This window comes from Leopardus geoffroyi, chromosome C1 (genome assembly GCF_018350155.1).
Source record: "Leopardus geoffroyi isolate Oge1 chromosome C1, O.geoffroyi_Oge1_pat1.0, whole genome shotgun sequence".
NCBI lineage: Eukaryota > Metazoa > Chordata > Mammalia > Carnivora > Felidae > Leopardus > Leopardus geoffroyi.
The window spans coordinates 178522956-178543384 of NC_059328.1; the positions used below are offsets into that span (position 1 = coordinate 178522956).

General features: G+C 40.2%; 1 protein-coding gene across 7 annotated transcripts in view; it reads left to right on the forward strand.

Moving 5' to 3' along the window:
• Positions 1 to 19790, forward strand: part of MYO1B (myosin IB) — a 190632-nt gene extending 170842 nt beyond the window's left edge. For all 7 annotated transcript variants that reach the window (XM_045480564.1, XM_045480562.1, XM_045480559.1 and 4 more), the window contains 7 exons: positions 1808 to 1882; positions 3207 to 3341; positions 6632 to 6738; positions 9705 to 9837; positions 10201 to 10353; positions 12597 to 12724; positions 18477 to 19790. In XM_045480564.1, the coding sequence (XP_045336520.1) occupies positions 1808 to 1882; positions 3207 to 3341; positions 6632 to 6738; positions 9705 to 9837; positions 10201 to 10353; positions 12597 to 12724; positions 18477 to 18600 (855 nt within the window). In that variant the 3' untranslated portion in view covers positions 18601 to 19790. The remainder of the gene's footprint in view (positions 1 to 1807; positions 1883 to 3206; positions 3342 to 6631; positions 6739 to 9704; positions 9838 to 10200; positions 10354 to 12596; positions 12725 to 18476) is intronic.
• Positions 19791 to 20429: the final 639 nt, after the last annotated feature.

Sequence of the window (20429 nt, forward strand, 5' to 3'; positions counted from 1 at the left end):
TCAACGTGTCACCAGCCTTTTCTATTTATAGCTGTATTTCTGGAGAATATTTCAGGGGAAATATTCCTGTGAATATCAAAAAGCATGTTGCAGTGAACTCGCTTACAATGACATTCAACTACATATGGTAGGACTTCCAGTATATTTCTATGGATATGTTCACATGAAACCTTACTCTAACTTCTCTGCTTCCCTATGCTATTAAAATTCCAGGAGCCAATTAAAAGGTACCATTTTTCTTCCCTTTGTCCCTTCTAACTTTATTAGTTTGAGATTTGAATCTAGCAACTCCTTGGCTAAAGGAGAAAGGATAATCAGTACCATAGAATATGAACAAAAGGAGGAACTTCCTGTGTGGTATCTGGGGGAAAAATTTTTTAAAATCTATTTTTGAGAGAGGGAGGGGCAGAGACAGAGGGAGAGAGAGAGAGAGAGACAGAGAAACCAAACAGGCTCCACACTGTCAGTGCAGAGCCTGATGGCAGGACTCAAACTCATGAACTGTGAGACCATGACTGAGCCGAAACCAAGAATCGGATGCTTAATTAACGACTGAGCCACCCAGGTGCCCCTGAAAAAAATTTTAAACCTTAATAATCCATAAGCGTAGAGAATGGGTCTGGCGCTTACGTGTCCCATGGGACCAGGGAGGTCACAAGGATGAGGGAAGTAGCAGATGGAAGGTGGATCAGGAAGGATGGGGCCCTGAGCAGTGTGGAGCATCCTGTCTCATAAAGGCAGCCACAGCTCCTGTGGTCTCGTCTTTGTCATGTGGGAATGGGGCTCACCGTTGCTAGATCTTAGAAAACTTGAAGAGAAACGTGTAGCCTGAATTTTCCGTGCGAAGTGCTTCATTTAAAAATAGGCATATAAAACATTTTTCTACAAACTGAATTTGGCTAGCAGGTTGTGAGCTTGGATTTTGAACATGTGCAGTTAAACCCAGAAAAGTAAAGACAAAAGAAAAAGGCATAGCATGTCTGAATTATTCAAATAGGCTGGTGTTTTGCTAAAATCTAACATTCTCATTGACAGCCGAGTGACAATCGGTATTTTAAGTAGTTTTTAGTTTTTTTTCTCAGTTTCAAATCTTAACTGTATCATTCATTCATTCATTCAGTAAACACCTCACCTAGTGATTTGATTTGTTGAACACTAGTGTGCAAAGTGCATATGACAGTGTAGCAAGGAAGAAATAGGGAAACTAAAACTGTAACATGTCCTGAGTGTTGTGATAGTGTTAGTAGAAACTCGGACAGGAGTAGAGATGAGAGAAAAATGAATGCAGTTAAATGGGAGATTTCTAATGGGAGACCACAGGCTTCTTTTTAAATTCTTATTTTTAGGCACAGTGAGCTCCCAGCGCACGGCACTGAAGTCCTGTCTTCGTATGCAGGGCTTTGGAAGCTGTGCTGGAGTTCGTCAGGCATTTTCTTTTTACCTTTTAAGAACAATTTGCAGTGAAAATTACCTATGTCATTTTTTTTCTGATATGTATTTTGATTTGTGATGAGTTTGTAGCCATGCCTGTAGAGTGTTTCTTGTCAAATCTTCAGGCACTTTAAAAACGAATTGAGAGGATTTAAAACATTAGAACATTCTGGTATTACCACTTTGCAGCTCTCGTTTCTTTTTCTCTGATTTAAAATCCACTGTCTCAGTGTGCTTCAATCATTTTACTATATCCAGAAAGTCACTTATAAATTTGACTTGTTCCACCTTTTTTTTTCATTTTTGATAGAAGGGTATCATATGGGCACCTGCCGGCCACACGTTAACCTCTGTGTTCTGCTGCTTCTATTTAAAGGTCCGTCGGGAGTACAGGAAATTCTTCAGAGCCAATGCTGGAAAGAAAATTTATGAATTTACACTTCAGAGAATTGTAAGTCTATACTTTCTATGCGGCTAATTAGCATTATAGGACTAACTAGTGAATAGCATCACCTCAATCGTAAATGACTTGTTTGGTAACTATTAAACCCTAGCTGTGACATTGAGAGATTGTGACCTTCTATCATTTCCCCTCAAATTCAGGTAGAATTGTGTCAGGTTAGCGGCCCACATATGATCAATGAAATGTTCTTTGACAGAGAGAACGTTCTCTGGGGAAGGGGAACCCAAGAAAGCCTGGTGTGTTGGTTCAGGCTACTATAATGAAAATACCATAGACTGTGTGGCTTAATAAACATTTATTTCTCATAGTCCTGGAGACTGGGCAGCCCAAGATCAGAGTGCCAGCATGGTCTGGTTCTGGTGAGGGCTTTTTCCTAGTTTCCTCACAGGAGAAGAGAAAGAGAAGCAAGCTCTTTCCCGTGTCTTCTTATAAGAGCGTTAATCCTGGGAGCACCACCCCTTGTGACCTTACTCACCTAATTGCCTCCCCAAGGCCCCGTTTCCTAACACTATCCCATTAGGGGTTAGGATTTCAACATAGGAATCTGAGGGGAACACCAAGATCTTGCCCTGCTGAACTGCCACAAGCTGCTGCAGGGCGAGGTTGGTCAACGAGGAGAGCAGGGCTGTGCCACGATTCCGGGATGGATTCTAACATTTCCCTCTGGCTTCCAGAGAAGTATATGTAGTGGTAACATGCAAACTCTGGAGCCCGCTCACTCTGCCATGTACAGACTTATGGCTTGAGCAAATCACTTAACTTCTGTGAGCCTCATTCTTGTCGCCTGTAAAATGGAGTGATGATTGAAAGCTCTTACAGTTCCTGGCTCATATTCAGTACTCTAGAGCAGTGCTGTCCAATAGGACTTTCTGCAGCAGTGAAAATGTTCTAGATCTTTGTGGTGCAGTAAAGTCTAGCCACATGTGGCTATTGAGCACTTGAAATGTAACAAATGTGATTGATGAACTGGATTTTTAACTTTTTTTTTAATTACTAAAGATTTAAATAGAAATAGTCACAGGTGGCAAGTGGCTGCCTATTAAACAATGCAGCTTTCTAGTGTTAGCTGGTGTAAGTATTAATGTTAATTTTAAAATTAGTATTCTTCCTTTCTCTTAACCATTTAGTGGAGCTTAGATTTTCCCAACCAATACAGAGAGTTAAAAAGAGATTTTCCAGAGGAGTTGCAACATTTTATAAACTAAAACTTGCTAAATTCCACCAAGTGGTTTGCTTGATCCTGGTTTATGTAAAACAATGACTTTTCTGGTATATTTTACTTATCTAGCATTTTTTGTCAAACTCCACATAGGTGCAAAAATACTTCTTGGAAATGAAAAATAAGATGCCTTCCTTATCTCCAATAGACAAGAACTGGCCATCAAGACCTTACCTATTTTTGGATTCTACTCACAAAGAACTAAAAAGGATTTTCCACTTGTGGAGGGTAAAAAAATGCCTTGTTAGGTTTTTTTTTCAGAGACTTCTTAACATATATTTTGAGCGTTTGAAAAATGTTATGTAAAAGCAGATTTTTAACCATGCTCTTCCTCTAACCTCAAAGAGACGTATCTGAGGACCTTGGTATTTTTGAACCGTGCACCGTACTTGGCTTTGTGTGAGAATTTCTAGAGCAGCCAGGTGTTCCCATGACTGTCACCTGTCATCCTTGTCTGGAAAGGAGAGTGTGCATGGCTCCAGTGTCTTTCCCTTCCAGATTCCAGTTGCTTTAAAGTAGTTCAGGTTTTTGTTTTGTTTTGATGTGCTTCTGTTATTCATCTTTACCTGAAGGAATACTGCCAGAGATAGAAATAATAAAATTTGGGGGCGCCTGGGTGGCGCAGTTGGTTAAGCGTCCGACTTCAGCCAGGTCACGATCTCGCGGTCCGTGAGTTCGAGCCCCGCGTCGGGCTCTGGGCTGATGGCTCAGAGCCTGGAGCCTGTTTCCGATTCTGTGTCTGCCCCTCCCCCGTTCATGCTCTGTCTCTCTCTGTCCCAAAAATAAATAAACGTTGAAAAAAAAAATTAAAAAAAAAAAAAAGAAATAATAAAATTTGAACATCTTCACAGGATATAGTTAAATCTTGAAGATTGTAGGAGTTTACTTTCTAAGATGTATTGAGTACGTGCATAAACGTACGCGAGAACACTACATGTTTTGATGGACTGGGGAAAAAAACGGCTTTAGAGTGCCTCACAAGACATCAAAGAGATTAAGTTTCCCTCAACCTGAATTAAATGGAAGCTAAAAATCTATTTGACATTGCCTTATATTTTTAGCTTCCTTAATTTTATGAGAGCATAACGTGTTACTTAGGTGTTGCCCAGAAGTACGTGGGTTACTTATATAGATGTTGACTTTATTTTAGTAGTTCAGTTGATATATGGAATGCTAAATATGTACAAGTGTCAGATACGATATAATCATTAATATGATAATCATATAATCCTACGATATAATCATTGAAAGGCTTATTATATTTGGTAAGTGAATGACTGATGGATATCACTTCCAGGAAACTCTTTCCTGCTGGGCACTGTAGGCTTGTCCCTTTCCAGAATTACATATGTAGAGTGACATTATCACTGAATAGTGTAATATTGGTGACACAGCATGTGGAACTGGATTCTCCCTTCTGTTCCCTAACTTAGTGAGTCAGTTTGGTGAAATTCACCAGTGTCTCAATGCTCATCTCCCTCTTTGAGTCTGACAGTGAGACTATTTTCAGAAATAACGATGGGGAACTTCTAATGCCAGGAGTCTGCTCTGCCTCTGCTCTCCCCTGGCCCCTGGCCCTTGCATTTGGGGATAGAGAATGAGAAGGATGTGTTTATTCCTGAAAGGGTGGGCAGCAATGCTAACATTCCCTTATACAATTATATCAGTGGGTCTCAACTACATTTGTAACTGAATGTCTTAGAGTTCATCTGAAACACCTGGCCTAGGGGCACCTGGGTGGTCAGTCGGTTGAACGTCCCAACTTTGACTCAGGTCATGATCTTGCAGTTTGTGAGTTTGAGCCCGATGTCGGGCTCCGTGCTGACAGCTGAGCCTGGAACCTGCTTTGGATTCTGTGTCTTCCCTTCTCTGCCCCTTCCTTGCTCACGCTCTGTCTCTCTCAAAAATAAATAAACATAATAAAAAATAAAAATAAAACACCTGTCCCTGCCCCTCCAGCCACCCCCTGTGTCCCTTCAGTACCATCTCAGAATCCAGCCAAAGGAGAGATTTCTCAGGTCAGGTGTCCATACCGTAAAATGGCAATAGGGGATTCAGAGCAGTGTTTTTCAAACCAAGGGTTGTAGCATATTTGTGAGTCGTGAAATCAATTTAATAGATTACCGACCAGCGTTTTAAAATGAAGTACAGTAGGATAGAAGACGTCCACGTGGCCAACCGACACATGAAAAAATGCTCAATATCACTCATCATCAGGGAAATACAAATCAAAACCACAATGAGATACCACCTTACACCTGTCAGAATGGCTAAGATTAACAACTCAGGCAACAACAGATGTTGGTGAGGATGCAGAGAAAGAGGATCTCTTTTGCATTGTTGGTGGGAATGCAAGCTGGTGCAGCCACTCTGGAAAACAGTATGGAGGTTCCTCAAAAAATTAAAAATAGAACTACCCTACGACGCAGCAATTGCACTACTAGGTATTTATCCAAGGGATATAGGTGTGCTGTTTCGAAGGGATACATGCACCCCCATGTTTCTAGCAGCACTATCAACAATAGCCAAAGTATGGAAAGAGCCCAAATGTCCATCGATGGATGAATGGATAAAGAAAATGTGGTGTGTGTGTGTGTGTATATCTATCTATCTATCTACACACACACACACACACACACACACACACACACAATGGAGTATTACTCAGCAATCAAAAAGAATGAAATCTTGCCATTTGCAACTATGTGGATGGAACTGGAGGGTGTTATGCTAAGTGAAATCAGTCAGAGAAAGACAAAAATCAGATGACTTCACTCATCTGAGGACTTTAAGAGACAAAACAGATGAACCTAAGGGAAGGGAAACAAAAATAATATAAAAACAGGGAGGGGGACAAAACAGAAGAGACTCATAAATATGGAGAACAAACTGAGGGTTGCTGGAGGGGTTGTGGGAGGGGGGGATGGGCTAAATGGGTAAGGGGCATTAAGGAATCTACTCCTGAAATCATTGCTTCACTATATGCTAACTAATTTGGATGTAAATTTAAAAAAATAAAAACTAAAGTTAAAAAAAAATAATAGAGTACAGGGCATGTTGAAGGAATTGTTTTGTGAAGCTTTTGTGTCAGTTGTCTATGTGTGTGCATGTAAATCAATGTGTGCAATGAGTTGTGATGTACAATGTCATTCTTAGGCTAAGTCTTTGTGAGAAGAGTGTGACAGCCTGAGGCCTAAAGGATGTTGGGGGTTGAGGGGGGGGGGCTGATGTCATAGTGGGAGGGTCAGTACTCCCAGTAGGGCCCTTGCTAGCAAGGCCCTCGCGTGTTCTGAAGAAGCATCCCAAGTTCCACAATACAGACCGTAGTTTTTATGGCATTTTCTAAGACCAACCTTTTAAAACCCAAAAAGGAAAAATGCTCTTGGTTTTTTTAAATGGATATTTTGTACACATTTACTCTTACTCTTCATGTTACTAAATTGGCTTAGCATATTTAAGAATGAGTAATGACTTATGTAAGTGATATCTTTTTTTTTTCTCCTTTTCATTTTTCACAGTGTAAAAAATACAGAGACCAATTCACAGACCAGCAAAAGCTGATTTACGAAGAAAAATTAGAAGCCAGTGAACTCTTCAAAGACAAGAAGGCTTTATACCCATCTAGGTATTATGGCTTTGCTTTACCCATAAAAGTCAGTATTTTAAAAGCTCCTCAAATATATTTGTAGGTTGCTTCTAGTGGAGTTTGATTTCAGTGATACATGAGAGATTTTTAATTCTATGAGTTATTTTATGATCAGCCTAACTCTTCCAGACAAAAGCAAATGGCATGTATGGGTTTGCTTAGGTCACTAGATTTCCAGTTGACATCAGTTAATCACTCTCAATTCATACTATGATGAAATATTTGTATTTTAAATAGAAGATAGGAGTTCTGTGTTAAGACTATTTGTATTCTGTACTTAAAGTCAAGTGGTTTTAATCCCTTATTTCCTTTCTTACAATTAATTGTTAGTGAAAAATATTTCATAATGAAATTCATCTTGGAAAACTAGAAAGAGAAAAATGGCAAGGTAATTGTTGTTCTGTTTTCCATAATTTAGAATTGAACACCTAAAATGAGTATTTTGTAGTTTTATATTCCTTTTTAACCCATTCAGTGGAGAACGTCCAGCTTTTCTCCCAAGTTGTATGCTGATTCTAATATGTATTCGACATCAAAGATAAACATGTAATAAACATGGAAATAAAGCTCAGCTCTGTTGAAAAAAGTACACTTAAACACTTTTGAGCAATGGCTTTCATGGCATATTGTAATGAAATGAGATTACATTTGTTGGTTTTATTTCATTGGCATTAGCCTAAACACTTCACTAAATAATTAGAAGTCATCGTTTAAAATACAAATTGCATAGGCTATTAAGATAAATCTTCATCGTAAATTCTTGTTCGTTTTCCATAGTTTTCAGAGGCCGGCCCAATTTCTGCTGGTAATATACTGTAATCCCCATGCCAGTCTTCTTCCTTGAACCAGCTGGGTCAGGCTCATTTGTATTGTAAAGAAGAGCGAGCCGGTCTGTCATTCTAAGAGTGTTGCGGGAGCACTGCTCTGTGATGGCCTTTGGTCTGCTAACTGCTTGGCCATGACGTTAGTGGCCTGTGCAGTCAGATCAGTCTCTTTATTGTAGGCACCAAGCACTCAATAAAAGAAGCAGTATCAGTTGTAAGTTTACCAAGTGAAACCCTTGGTAAAGACCGCTTATCTGAATATTCTTTTATCTCCCAAGTTCATCATTTCTCCCCAGAATCCCTATCCCTTTCTCATCTGTTTTTTTTTTTTTTTAATTTTTTTTTCAACGTTTATTTATTTTTGGGACAGAGAGAGACAGAGCATGAACGGGGGAGGGGCAGAGGGAGAGGGAGACACAGAATCAGAAACAGGCTCCAGGCTCCGAGCCATCAGCCCAGAGCCTGACGCGGGGCTCGAACTCACGGACCGCGAGATCGTGACCTGGCTGAAGTCGGACGCTTAACCGACTGCGCCACCCAGGCGCCCCTCTCATCTGTTTTTAAATAAAAAAGTAGGTTGTACAATTTCAAGCGAAATCTTTAACAACCTTTAGCTTCTTCCAAAGGACGGCCCAGAAATAAAAAGTATATCTGCTGAGTATATTCACATGTATTCCATGTGCTGTGCTTGTATTCTCTGTGTCTTTAGGGACACAGCCTCCTGGGTCAGCTGACCTGGTGACTTGAGATGGTACATACTCCCCGTGAGTCCCACGTAGCATCTTCATCCGAAGTTGTCCAAAGTGCCTGCTAAAGAAAGCACATTCGAACACGAAAATGGTCCCTGTGCTCTCTCCAGCAACTAATTGATTTAACTTTTTCTTTATATCTTTTTCACTTGTAATCGTCTTAATTAACATTCCCTGTGGGTGACACTTCAGAAACTGAAAGGAGAAAAATGCATTTTTGAAGAAACAAATCCAGAGACTCTTAGCACTTTTTAATTATTAAAAACACATTTGTTGATTCTTCCTTTAAAAACATTAAATGAATAAAGATGCATTTGACTATGAACAGCAAGAAAAAAATATTAACATCAAGCCAGGTCCTCTTTGGGTAGTGTTCTGTGTGCATGCTCCCCCGCAGCAGTCAGAGGGGTGGGATAATTTAGCCTCCCACCACTGTGTGAAGCAGCGGCCCTTCTGGGTGCCAGCCTGACCACCTACGTGGATTTTTCTTCCCTATTCCTCCACCCACAACACAAGCATTTAAAGTTGTATTTGCAAATTGCCAGAACTTTACAGCTCAGAGTGAAGCCACAGTTTGTTGTTGTTGTTGTTGTTGTTGTGGGGTTTTTTTTGGTGTCTTTGAAGAAGCTGTCCTGCAGGTGTCACCCCACAAACCTTTAAGGGAAATCGACATCCTAGCGCATGATTGTGCGACTTGTAAGATACAGTTTGTTTGAAAGAAAACTGCTCTGCTTCTGAATGGTGACCTTGGCCCCTTCTGTCCGAGTAGGGGCATATCCTAGGAGGAAAGGCCTGATTCTTCTTTCATACGTTGCCTATTTAGAGCCAGAGTTATATGGTAATATTAAGTGCTCTGTAGCTTTCTTCTAAAGCGGTTGCTCTGGATCTGTTCTTCCCAGGCGGCCTATTGATTTTCTGATTCTCTGCAAGAAAATGAAGTTTTTCTTTGAAGCAGCTGATGGTAATGATCTGTGCTCTTTTTTCCCGTTGCCACATGTTGTTTAAAGGCATTAGAAGCCCTTTGTGGGTAGCTGTTAACTTTATATTAACAGATTAGAAGGATTTGCCTTTTCCTTGAGACCATGCACTTGGGCCTTCGCTGTCTTTCTTGTGACAGGTTTCTATCTTGATTGTTCCATGTGATAAGATTTTTATCAAAGTCCTACCTACAAAATGCCATGATGACATCAAAAATGTATTTGAAGTAGGTTTCAGGTTTCATTTCCAACTATTTAGGACATGTGTAAAATGCATAAAATTAACTCTGATGAAGTTATCGCTCTTCAGAATCAGCTAACGTGTTACCTTTCTCCCATAATACTTCCATCTGGAACTGTTTCTAATGTGAGGGGAATTTTTTTTTTCCCTCTAGTGTTGGGCAACCATTCCAAGGAGCTTACCTGGAAATCAACAAGAATCCCAAGTATAAGAAACTCAAAGATGCTATTGAAGAAAAGATTATCATTGCTGAAGTGGTGAACAAAATTAACCGTGCCAATGGGAAGGTAAAATGCTATCCCTGAAGACTTGTAAGAAGTGTTTTTCAATTGGGACAGTCATCTTTAGTTTTCTGAATATTCAAATTTGCATTTCATTTTCTCAGCAGAATTCTTATAAAGGAAGATGTTCCCCCTTACCTTTAAGCTTAGGTGGACTTTTGCTTGTTCTCTGAAACTTTCATGATTTAAGATACGTTATTTGTGTTTTTAGTGTGTTCTCAGTTTACATAGGTATGCATGCCGAAAGATACAGAATAAAATGGGCATTTCTGCAAATAACTAATACTTGAAACTCAAGGACCACTTGGGGTGTTTTTCATCATTGGTTTTACATCCTTATTTGTTTCGTTTTGTTTTGTTTTGTTTTAGAGCACATCCCGGATTTTCCTCTTAACAAATAATAATCTCCTTCTTGCCGATCAAAAGTCCGGGCAGATCAAGTCAGAGGTTCCTTTGGTGGATGTGACCAAAGTATCGATGAGCTCACAGAATGATGGCTTCTTTGCCATCCATCTCAAAGAGGTAAAGGTCCAACTATTGATTTGTTTGAAAGATTTCTGCATTTGTCCAATCTCCGAGGCACTGATTGAAAATTTTCTACATCTGGGGCGCCTGGGTGGCTCAGTCGGTTAGGCATCCAACTTCGGCTAAGGTCATGATCTCATGGCTTGTGAGTTCGAGCTCCACATCAGGCTCTGTGCTGACAACTCAGAGCCTGGAGCCTGCTTCAGATACTGTGTCTCCTTCTCTCTGCCCCTCCCGCCGCTCGCACTCTGTCTCTGTCTCTCTCTCAAAAATAAAAAACAAAAACATTAAAATTTTCTACATGTTATTGATTTGCAGATTTGGGCTATATTCACTCCTATGTAAAATCTCAGGCTTGGCTTTTCAGTGATTGAAATTGACTAGTTGAAATTGAACTGATTAATCACATTTATTGTTCATTGAATTCTGATTTCCCTGAGCAGCTTTTGTTTGCACTCACAGTGATGTGCTTTATTTTGAGAATAATACATGGAAATACCAGGATGTTCATTGCTTCCTCCTGTGGTTTTTTTCTGTATACGGCTTGATAAATGTCTGTCCCCTTATTCATCTTTAATTTGTGGTTTTTTAATTAAAGAAGGCAACCACAATGAAACAACTGCCTCATAACTTTGACCTAAAGACTTTTTAACATTCAGTGCTTTTTTAGCCTAACTAGGACTTCCTGATTTTTTTTTTTTTAATTTATTTTTGAGAGAGAGAGCACAAGTGGGGGAGAGGGAGAGAAAATCCCAAGCAGGCTTCATGCTCAGCGTGAGCCCAGTGTGGGGCTTGATCTCACAACTGTGAGATCAGGACCTGAGCTGAAATGAAGAGTCAGACACTTAACTGACTGAGCCACCTAGGTGCCTTGAGGACTTCCTGATTTGAACGAAGTAGTTAAGAATGTAGGCTCTGGAGTTGGTCTCACCAATTTTACAGTGACCTTGGCCGAGTCATTTAACTTCTGTGTGCCTACCTAATTTTTCTCCTCTTTATGTTTTATTGTATTTATTTTTTTAATGTTTATTTTGAGAGAGAGCACATGTGCACAATGTGTGTGCACACGCGTGAGTGGGGAAGGGACAGAGAGAGAGGGAGAGAGAGAATTCCAAGCAGGCTCCTCTCTGTCAGCGCAAAGCCAAATGCAGGGCTCGATCTCACAAGTCATGAGATCATGACCTGAGTCGAAATCAAGAGTCCAACTGGGGCACCTGGGTGGCTCAGAGCCCAGAGCCTGCTTCGGATTCTGTGTCTCCTTCTCTCTCTGCCCCTCCCCAGCTCGTGCTGTCTCTCTCTCAAAAATAAACATTAAAAAGACTTTCTTTTAGAGAGTCGGACACTTAACCAACAGAACCACCCAGGCACCCTTTTCTCTTCTTTAAAATGAAGAAAATAATGGCACTAGTTCATAACGTTGTTATAAGGATTCAGCGAGACACTGTGTAAAGTGCTCAGCATAGTGCCTTTCATATAACAAATAGTCACTGAATAAGCAGATGTCGGCGAATATCAATCATATTTAGGGACCTGCATCTAGCTGGTAGTGCACGTAGCTTGCTGTTTCTACACTTAGGAAAGTCCCGTATGCTTCATTCTGCCTCTTTTCCCCACTGTGGGTCCTAACTTAAAGGGAGCATATCCAGTCCTAACACGGCGATTCTGAACCTTGATTACACACAATAATGCTGGTGCCCAGGCTATGCCCCCAGTCCCCTCAAACCAGAGTTTCTTGGATTGGGGCACAACCATCCTATTTTGTATAGCTTAGCTGGAGAGCCACTGCCTTAGGATATTTGTTGGGAGTGTTGTTGTTCTGCTTATGTTTTTAACGAAACCACTGAAGAATTTTTTAAACAGCCCTTTCAGATTGAGTTGTAGGTTAGGTCAGTGCTTCTCAAGCCTGAATGTGCAAACAGATCATTCAGGGATCCTGGTCAGTGGGCCTGCGCTAGGGCCCGAGGTTCTCCTCGTCTAACAAGCTCCGAGGTGATGTGGAAGGTGCCTGTGGTCTACCTACCAACTTTGGGTAGCGTCAGGTTAGGTAACCTTACTAAAAGTGCCCCGAGCAAGTTGGAAGAAATACGGCTTTCATCGTTATTATTTATTTGGAAGAATGGACTCCAGTAACTAATGTTTTTTTAAAGAGCCAGTAAATACGTTTTCAGCCAAGCCTGTAAACATTTACCTCCTAAGCTGTCTTTAATTATGATGGTCTGACTCTTGCTTTGTCCTTTTAGGGCTCTGAAGCAGCTAGTAAAGGAGACTTTCTCTTCAGCAGCGATCACCTTATTGAAATGGCCACAAAGCTGTATCGGACGACTCTCAGCCAAACCAAACAGAAGCTCAGCATCGAAATTTCTGATGAGTATGTTCATAACTGTTTGAATGTGGTGTTTCACTTTCTGCTTTCTTGCTTTAGCTGAGCACTCTAGTCTTACTCATTAATGCAGCCACTACCTTTAAGTAGCGAGTGTGCATCTGATATTTATTCTAGATGGTGGACGGGCAGTGAATGGTACTGATCAAGTCCTTGCCTTCATGTCCCTGACATCCTGGTGGAAGAGACAAATATGCATACATAATAAATAAGTAATATGACTTTGGTTAATGACAATTGCTTGTGGAGAGGGAAAAAAGGCAGAATAAGGCCCAGAGTGTGCTATTTTTGATAGGGAGGTCAGGGAGGCTTGTTTGATACAGTGACATTTGAGTCGAGGCTGAAATCAGTGGAGCAAGCCAGGCAACCATCTTGGGAGGTGCCTTCCAGGGCAGGGAGGCAGCAGGTGCAAAGGCCCTGAGATGGGAATGAACTTACTGGCAGAATGAAATGGTAGGAAAAGACCCTGAAGAGATAGACAGAGACCCGGCCATGTACAGCTTGGTAGCTAAGGTAAGAAGTTGAGATTTTACTGAGGACAATGGAATGCTATTATAAGTTTCAAGCAAGGATGTGGCATGATCTGATTTGTGATTTTCAAAGATTCCTCTGGCTGCAGTGTGGAAAATAGCTCTAGGGAGGCAAAAATGGAAGTGGAGAAAAATTGGGAGCTTCTCTGAGCTGTCTAGGATGATGTGGCTTAGGCTAGGGTGGGAGTGGGAGGTAGTGAGAAGTAGAATCCAAATGTAATTTGAGGGAAAACAAGAGGACTTATTAACAGATTGGACGGTAGGTCTGGGGCCTGAGCCCAAATGGTGGTACCATTTACTGCCACAGATGACGCTCAAGAAAGAAGGGTTTGGGGGTGGCTGGGCTGCAATCAAGAGTGCTGTTTTGGATGTATTATATTTGCTATGCCTTTTTCTGACATAGATAGATAGAGAATAAGCATTCCATGTTGACAAGGTTGACTGGTATGCTAAGACTGCTATATATAAATTTGAAATTTTACTGTTTTTACTTCACAGTAGGGCTCTAAGGATAGAGACTGATTATTTATATGCAGGTTGGAGCATTCCCCCCACTTATGAAATCTATCGATATGAGCTCATTTGAATGAATTTGAGTTACTGTGCTGATTGATACCTGATTGGTTACTTTACTTTTCAATAGAGTGTTTACTACCTGTTTATATACTTCTTTGCATGTACAGTAAGAAGTCACGGAACCAGATTGCTCAAGAAATGATTTTATTTTCTAATTAAGATTTTTGCCAGCCTATTCTATTTCAACTCTTTCTAAAAGTCTTTCTAAAATAAACTCATACCTATTCTTGGGGTGCCTGGGTGGCTCAGTCGGTTAAGTGTCTGACTTTTGATTTCAGCTCAGGACATGATCTCACGGTTCGTGAGTTTGAGCCCCGTGTCGGGGCAGAGCCCCAATAGTACAGAGCTTGCTTGGGATTCTCTCTCTCTCTGTCCTTCCCCCGCTCCTGTTCTCTCTCTCTCTCTCTCTCTCTCTCTCTCTTAACATAAATAAACTTAAAAAAATAAAATAAAATAAAAAGCAAAATAAATTCATACCCATTCTTATCCCTCTGTAGGCCAAGCTAACTCTCCTTGATGTTTGAGGATGTACAGAACCTTGGGTTCATCATCTGTCCTCATTGTACACCAACAGTGGTATTTACATTTGGTGGGAGATTGACCTTTATGTATACTCTACATAGGAAATTGCAGTTTGTAGTAAATAGCTTTTCTTGTCATTAGGTCCTTTCTCATTAAACAAAGAATATGTATTAGGAAAAAATATAATGGCTACTTGGGTTCTAGTCAATTAAGATTTTAACCTGTTAGGACCTATTATAACTTTAAGCTCCCTTTAGTTGAAATGTTTTATAACTTGGGATGCAGGGCTTCTGTTTCGGTGGAACTGGTAATTCCCACTCATCCCGGGAAGATTCTGTGTATTCCAGATGCAGGAGCTCCTTGGAATACGGATGAAGCAGCGTTACGGTTGACTCACTACATTAATGAGGTTGTCTTTACAGAGAAAGTCACATCAGCATCCAGGTCACAAAGGATCGCTACTCTTAAGCATTTCTCAAGCTGGTATTGTAGGAACACAGCCTCTGCTGTGAAGAAAGTAGTGGCTCGTGGAAATGTACAATCTGTCTTTACTACAGGTCTCCCCAGATGTGCTGTGTTGTCACACATCATGACTCTTCAGAGGGGCTGGGCAGGATAGCGTGTGCTGTTTCTCATACGTCATCCACCACAGAACCCTCCCGCGGTTCTCACATTGTGTGTGAGGCACACAGTTGTGCAACACTGATGGGGATGGTTTGCTTGTGGGTGGCAGGGACCCTGCCTTGTCAGAGAGAGGGGTATGATGTTCTGGATGCGTAAGCTTTCAGTAAACATGCTTGTGGGAGTGAAGGTTTACAGGGTGGTCATGTGAAGAAAACAAAACATTTAGTCGCATCGTAAACCAGTCCAAAACACCTTTCCTTTTCCAATTCCTAATCGTTTTTGGTTTCATAAAAACAAAACAGCTGATGGCATCCCGCAGAGCACCCGTGGTCCCCTGCCCAGGCTTTAGGGAGCCACATGGCAGAGCAACGGTCAATGTAGCCTGTTTCACAACCTCTAGAGCTCTTAGGCAAGGATCATACACCTCCTTGGAGCGCATTTTAAGTTTAAAAAAAAATTTTACAAAGTCATGGGCAGGGGTGCCCATGATGTATTTTTTTTTGCAGTCCTAAGTGGCTTTAATCCATTTCACTGCCAGCTCTACAGATTAGTAATTTTTTTTTAAATTTATTTATTTTGAGAGAGAGAGAAAGCACACACACAAGTGCAGGAGAGGGAGAGAGAGAGAGAGAGAGAGAGAGAGTCCTAAACAGGCTCCGCACCGTCATTACAGAGCCTGATTCGGGGCTTGAACTTATGAACCGTGAAATCATGACCTGAGCCGAAATCAAGAGCTGGACGCTCAACCGACTGAGCCACCCAGGCACCCCTCGGCAGATTAGTATTATATCCAGTGTGCAGTTCAATGACCGAAACCTTCCTCAGTGTGTCCTTTTCAGAAGCAGAAGTAATATTTTAATACACCTAGTCTCCCTAGGCATTATGGATAAACTGGCTGTCAGTTTACAAGAGGAGAGTCAGAGTCCTGTTTACTCCTTAGAGCAGTTTTAACCTGCTTTGTAATTCCCAGTTCTTATTCCCAAACGGTTCAGTCCATAAATAGATTGCATTTTAAGGACCTTAAATAAAATGTGTAATATTTCTAAACAGTTTCTAAAAACGAAGTCCTAAAAGTATTGAAAAAACCAAAGTGAATTTGTTCTATTAAACATTTTAAATATGTGTGTGTGTATGTACATGGGTACACACACATAATATACAAACGTGTAAATCATTCAACATATGCAGTTGTTTGTCTGAATATTTTAAATCAGAACAAATCATCTAAATTCTTTTTGCTGTGACGTTCGAACTGGTATTGATGCTGTGAACGAATGCATTCAACATTATTGTTTGCTGGAGGGTGATTCTCTGATTACCATGCCCTCACTGTGGGCCATGCTCCAGTTTTCTCTTTTATGAAGTGGAGAGGAATAATATTACTTGCCTATGGGGCACCTGGGTGGCTCAGTCGGTTAAGCATCTGACTTCAGCTCAAGTCATGATCTCACAGTTCATGAGTTCGAGCCCCGCGTCGGGCTCTGTGCTGACAGAGCCTGCTTCAGACTCTGTGTCTCCCTCTCTCTCTGCCCCTCCCCCAGTTGTGTGTGTCTATCTCTCTCAAAAGTAAATAAGCATTAAAAAAAATTAATAATATTACTTGCCTCATAGGATTATTTTAAAGTTGAGTTAATATATGTAACTTACTAAGAAAAGTATGGTGCATGGTGAACATTCAATAAATCTTGCAATCATGCATTGTGAACATGAAGACAGCCAATGCTAAAGTTATTGGGGAAGAGAACTCCCTATACTTTCATTACACTATAAGTGGTCTTTGAAAATTAAAATGTCAAAATATTTGATTTTTTAAATGTGTGTATTGGCATTAAATTCAAAAGGTGCTTTCTTTCTTTGAGGCACATAGATACAAGTATATATGCTGGAGAGATGCGATTTTGGAGCCATAATTCTTTTTGTCAGTACTTTCAAGGTAAAAAGAAATAGACCATTCCAAAGCAGGGAAGTACTATCCTGTTAAAACAATTGATAAATCAGGAGCGTGTGTGTCACATTTCACTCCTGTAGACAATGTTTGCAAAACACGGACGGGTTCTGTAGACCTTGACGCTGAGACTAATGTGCATGGAACAGAGCTGTTTTGATGTTTGCCGTTGTCGTGGATCCGGTGAGCATGCGATCTGTCACACGGTTGTTAGAGTGACTCAGCTATATGCCAGCAACTCAGAAAACTGTTCCCTGAGAAACATATTGCAAATATGGCAACGTTGTACTGACTCTTATGCTGGAGTGACGAGCACTGGCTTTGAGATGGGAAAGCCCGGGTTCTGGTCCAGTCATGCCGCTCTCCTTCCTCCACAGGGATGCCATCCTTGAGGGCAGGGACCTCATTTTGTATGGCCAGGTGTCCCTTGCAGCCCTGAGTCCAGCAGGAATGCAGTACGTTTGTGGTAGGAAGGTGTGACAAATCATCCTGTGGACGAGCACTTGACCCCTAACAGTCTATGAAAGGACAGATTAGAACTAGAATATGGTTTCACATGTTGTACCACATGTACTACTACTGTAGGATAAGAAGTGGCTTTGAGTGTGCACTGACAGAGTGTGTAAGTGTTTTGATTATATGTATATGCTATATATGTATATAGTATATATGTAGTTTGTATTAGTAATATATAGTGTATATATATATATACTATATATATACTATTATATACATACTATATATACTCTACTATATGTAGTATATTATATATATATTTTAATGGACATTAAAAAATATAAAGGGAATATCAAACTTGCAATTTTATTATTATTCCATAGGTCACAGCTATTTTGAAATCTACTTACTTAGGGTTAGAAACAACTATTAGCATAGTGTGTGGATATGACAAAAATTGTTGAGGAAATAATGTCAGTAACCAGTGTTTGGAAATCATAGTCTGGAGTGTCTCTAGACCTCTTTAATGATATTTTTTCATTTAATTTTCTCAATCTGTTGGTAATTCAATAGGAACCTCCCCCACCCCCTGCCAGTTTATGGTCTTACTATGCAAAAATGGAGAAAAATGGGAAAAGAGCAGGTTGGTCTTCATTTGAAACATGGAAATAATTCTTCTTAGCCCTTCTTACCTTACTGGAGTGTGATGAGTTAATGAACTTCACTTTCCTTAGGGGCTAAGTGATGGCTGTTGCAAGTGCTGATGGAAAGAGGCAATACTTGTCAAGGTCAATATCCATTAGGAAACAAAAGCTAGTTGGGGGCACCTGCATGGCTCAGCCGGTTAAGCATCTTACTTGATTTGGGCTCAGGTCATGAGCTCAAGGTTCGTGAGATCGAGCCCCACATCAAACTCTGCGCTGACAGCTTGTATTCTGTCTCTGCCCCTCCCTCCCCCTCTCTTTCTCTTTCAAAATACATAAATAAACTTAAAAAAAAAAAAGAAACAAACAAAAGCTAGTGTTAGTGTCATCATCAGCTGTTGTGTGTGTACTTTTCTTTAATCTGCCCTATTTTTTTCTTCCAGGTTCCTGGTTCAGTTCAGACAGGATAAAGTATGTGTGAAGTTTATTCAGGGCAACCAGAAAAATGGGAGCGTCCCAACGTGCAAACGAAAAAACAACCGTCTCCTTGAAGTTGCTGTTCCTTAACTGGCTCCTCCTCTCTGCTTTCACGGACTCGTTTCCCTGTAATAGTGCAATTTTGTTTTGTTTCGTTTCGTTTTGTTTGGGGTTCATTGTATGTTTGGGAATTGCCAAAGGCTAATACTGTTAAGAGTCCCTTGGCAAAATAAAAATATTCGACTAATCAATTTTTAGTATGGGAATAGTTTTAACCCTTAAAATACACAGCGTGTCCTGGCCTGTAACGTGTCACACGTGTTTTCTGTTTAGTCATTGTGTTAGATCTGTGTACCTTAAATCAGCATATTACTCATGAATCAGTAATTACGTATAGGAAATGGTCCCAGAAGATAGTGCATTCATTCATCAGATATTTATTGCGTGCCTGCTCTTTGCAAGGCACTGTGCTGGATGCAAGGAAAACTTATTGGGAACCCTTTTTTGTTTTTCAGGCCATGGCAGGCTGGCTGCTTTGTGCTAACTTTACTAGGGCTGAGAGAGGTTGAGATGTTGAAACCAAAACAGTAACTGTTGCTGACGAACAGCATTGTTCTGAATCCTGTAGTGTGATCTTTAACAAATATACTTCAAGAAGGGCTGGTCCTAGAAAGTAGAAATATATGACTGGGTAAAAAAATGCCTCTCCACGTAGTTTCTATTTGAAAAGAGAAAACTGACATTTGAACAGGACTTTTAACGTGTCCGGATCTTGTCATTGCTTTTAACACTAAACAACAGAGTCATTCTTATTTCAGAAAAAGTGCAGAAGCAGTCCAAATAAGTCTACAAATAAGATTGTATTTTCCTGTTTCTGGTAAGCAGCATCTATGATCCTATATAGGCTCATATTTGCAGAGTGTTTTCACCCAAGTTTGAGGAAATCCTTTAAACAGATTATACAGTAAAGAGCTGAAAAGCCTTTCAGATAGTGGCAAGCATTCTGTACAACGTGCAATAAACATCCAAGATCTTTTTTGAAAGTTTTATTTATAATATACATTTTGTATGCGAGGTGATTGGTACAGGGTGCATATTTTAGTCAAGGGTCAAAATTGTGTTAATTTGCAGGACTTTTTTTTTTTTTTTTTTCAAATTTACAATAAGGATTCATTTTGGAAACTACATTTGAAACTTTGGAATCAAATTGTTTCTTATTTGGGAGGATAATGTATATACATTGGTATGTTAAATAATAAAACTGTTCTAATTTGGTGCCATTTCCTGAATCACAACTGTATTTTTGTATCTCGGGCTCTTTTTTCATGTTGTATGTCAATGTAATATCACATAGAAAGGCTTTACAATTCAAACAGTGTATGTGTTCTGTGTAATTGAATTTCACTTAGCCTTTTATAAACCAGAAACATTCATTGAAAGTATTTGGGTGGGGGAGGACTTTCTTTTTAATTTTTGTACTTAAAATGATTGCTCCCATAAAGAAATTCTCAGAAGCCTTTATGTTTATTGGTGCAGGTAGAGGATATCATTATTTTCTCTTAGTCTTCTCCAGCATGTGCCTAAAAGTGGTAGATTCTGAAATAGTTCCTGAAATAAGTGAGTAGAAATTTGGAACTAGAGGGGTGCTTGGGTGGCTCGGTTGGTTAGGCGTCCGACTTCAGCTCAAGTCACGATCTTTCAGTTCATGGGTTCAAGCCCCGCTTCAGGCTCTGTGCTGACAGCTCAGAGCCTGGAGCCTGCTTCAGATTCTGTGTCTCCCTCCCTCTCTGTCCCTCCCCAACTTGCGCTCTGTCTCTGTCTCTCTCAAAGATAAATAAACATTTAAAAAAAATTTTTTTTAAATAAAAAAAATTGGAACTAGAGAGGGTTTTTTAAAAAATGTTTAAAAAATATGTAAT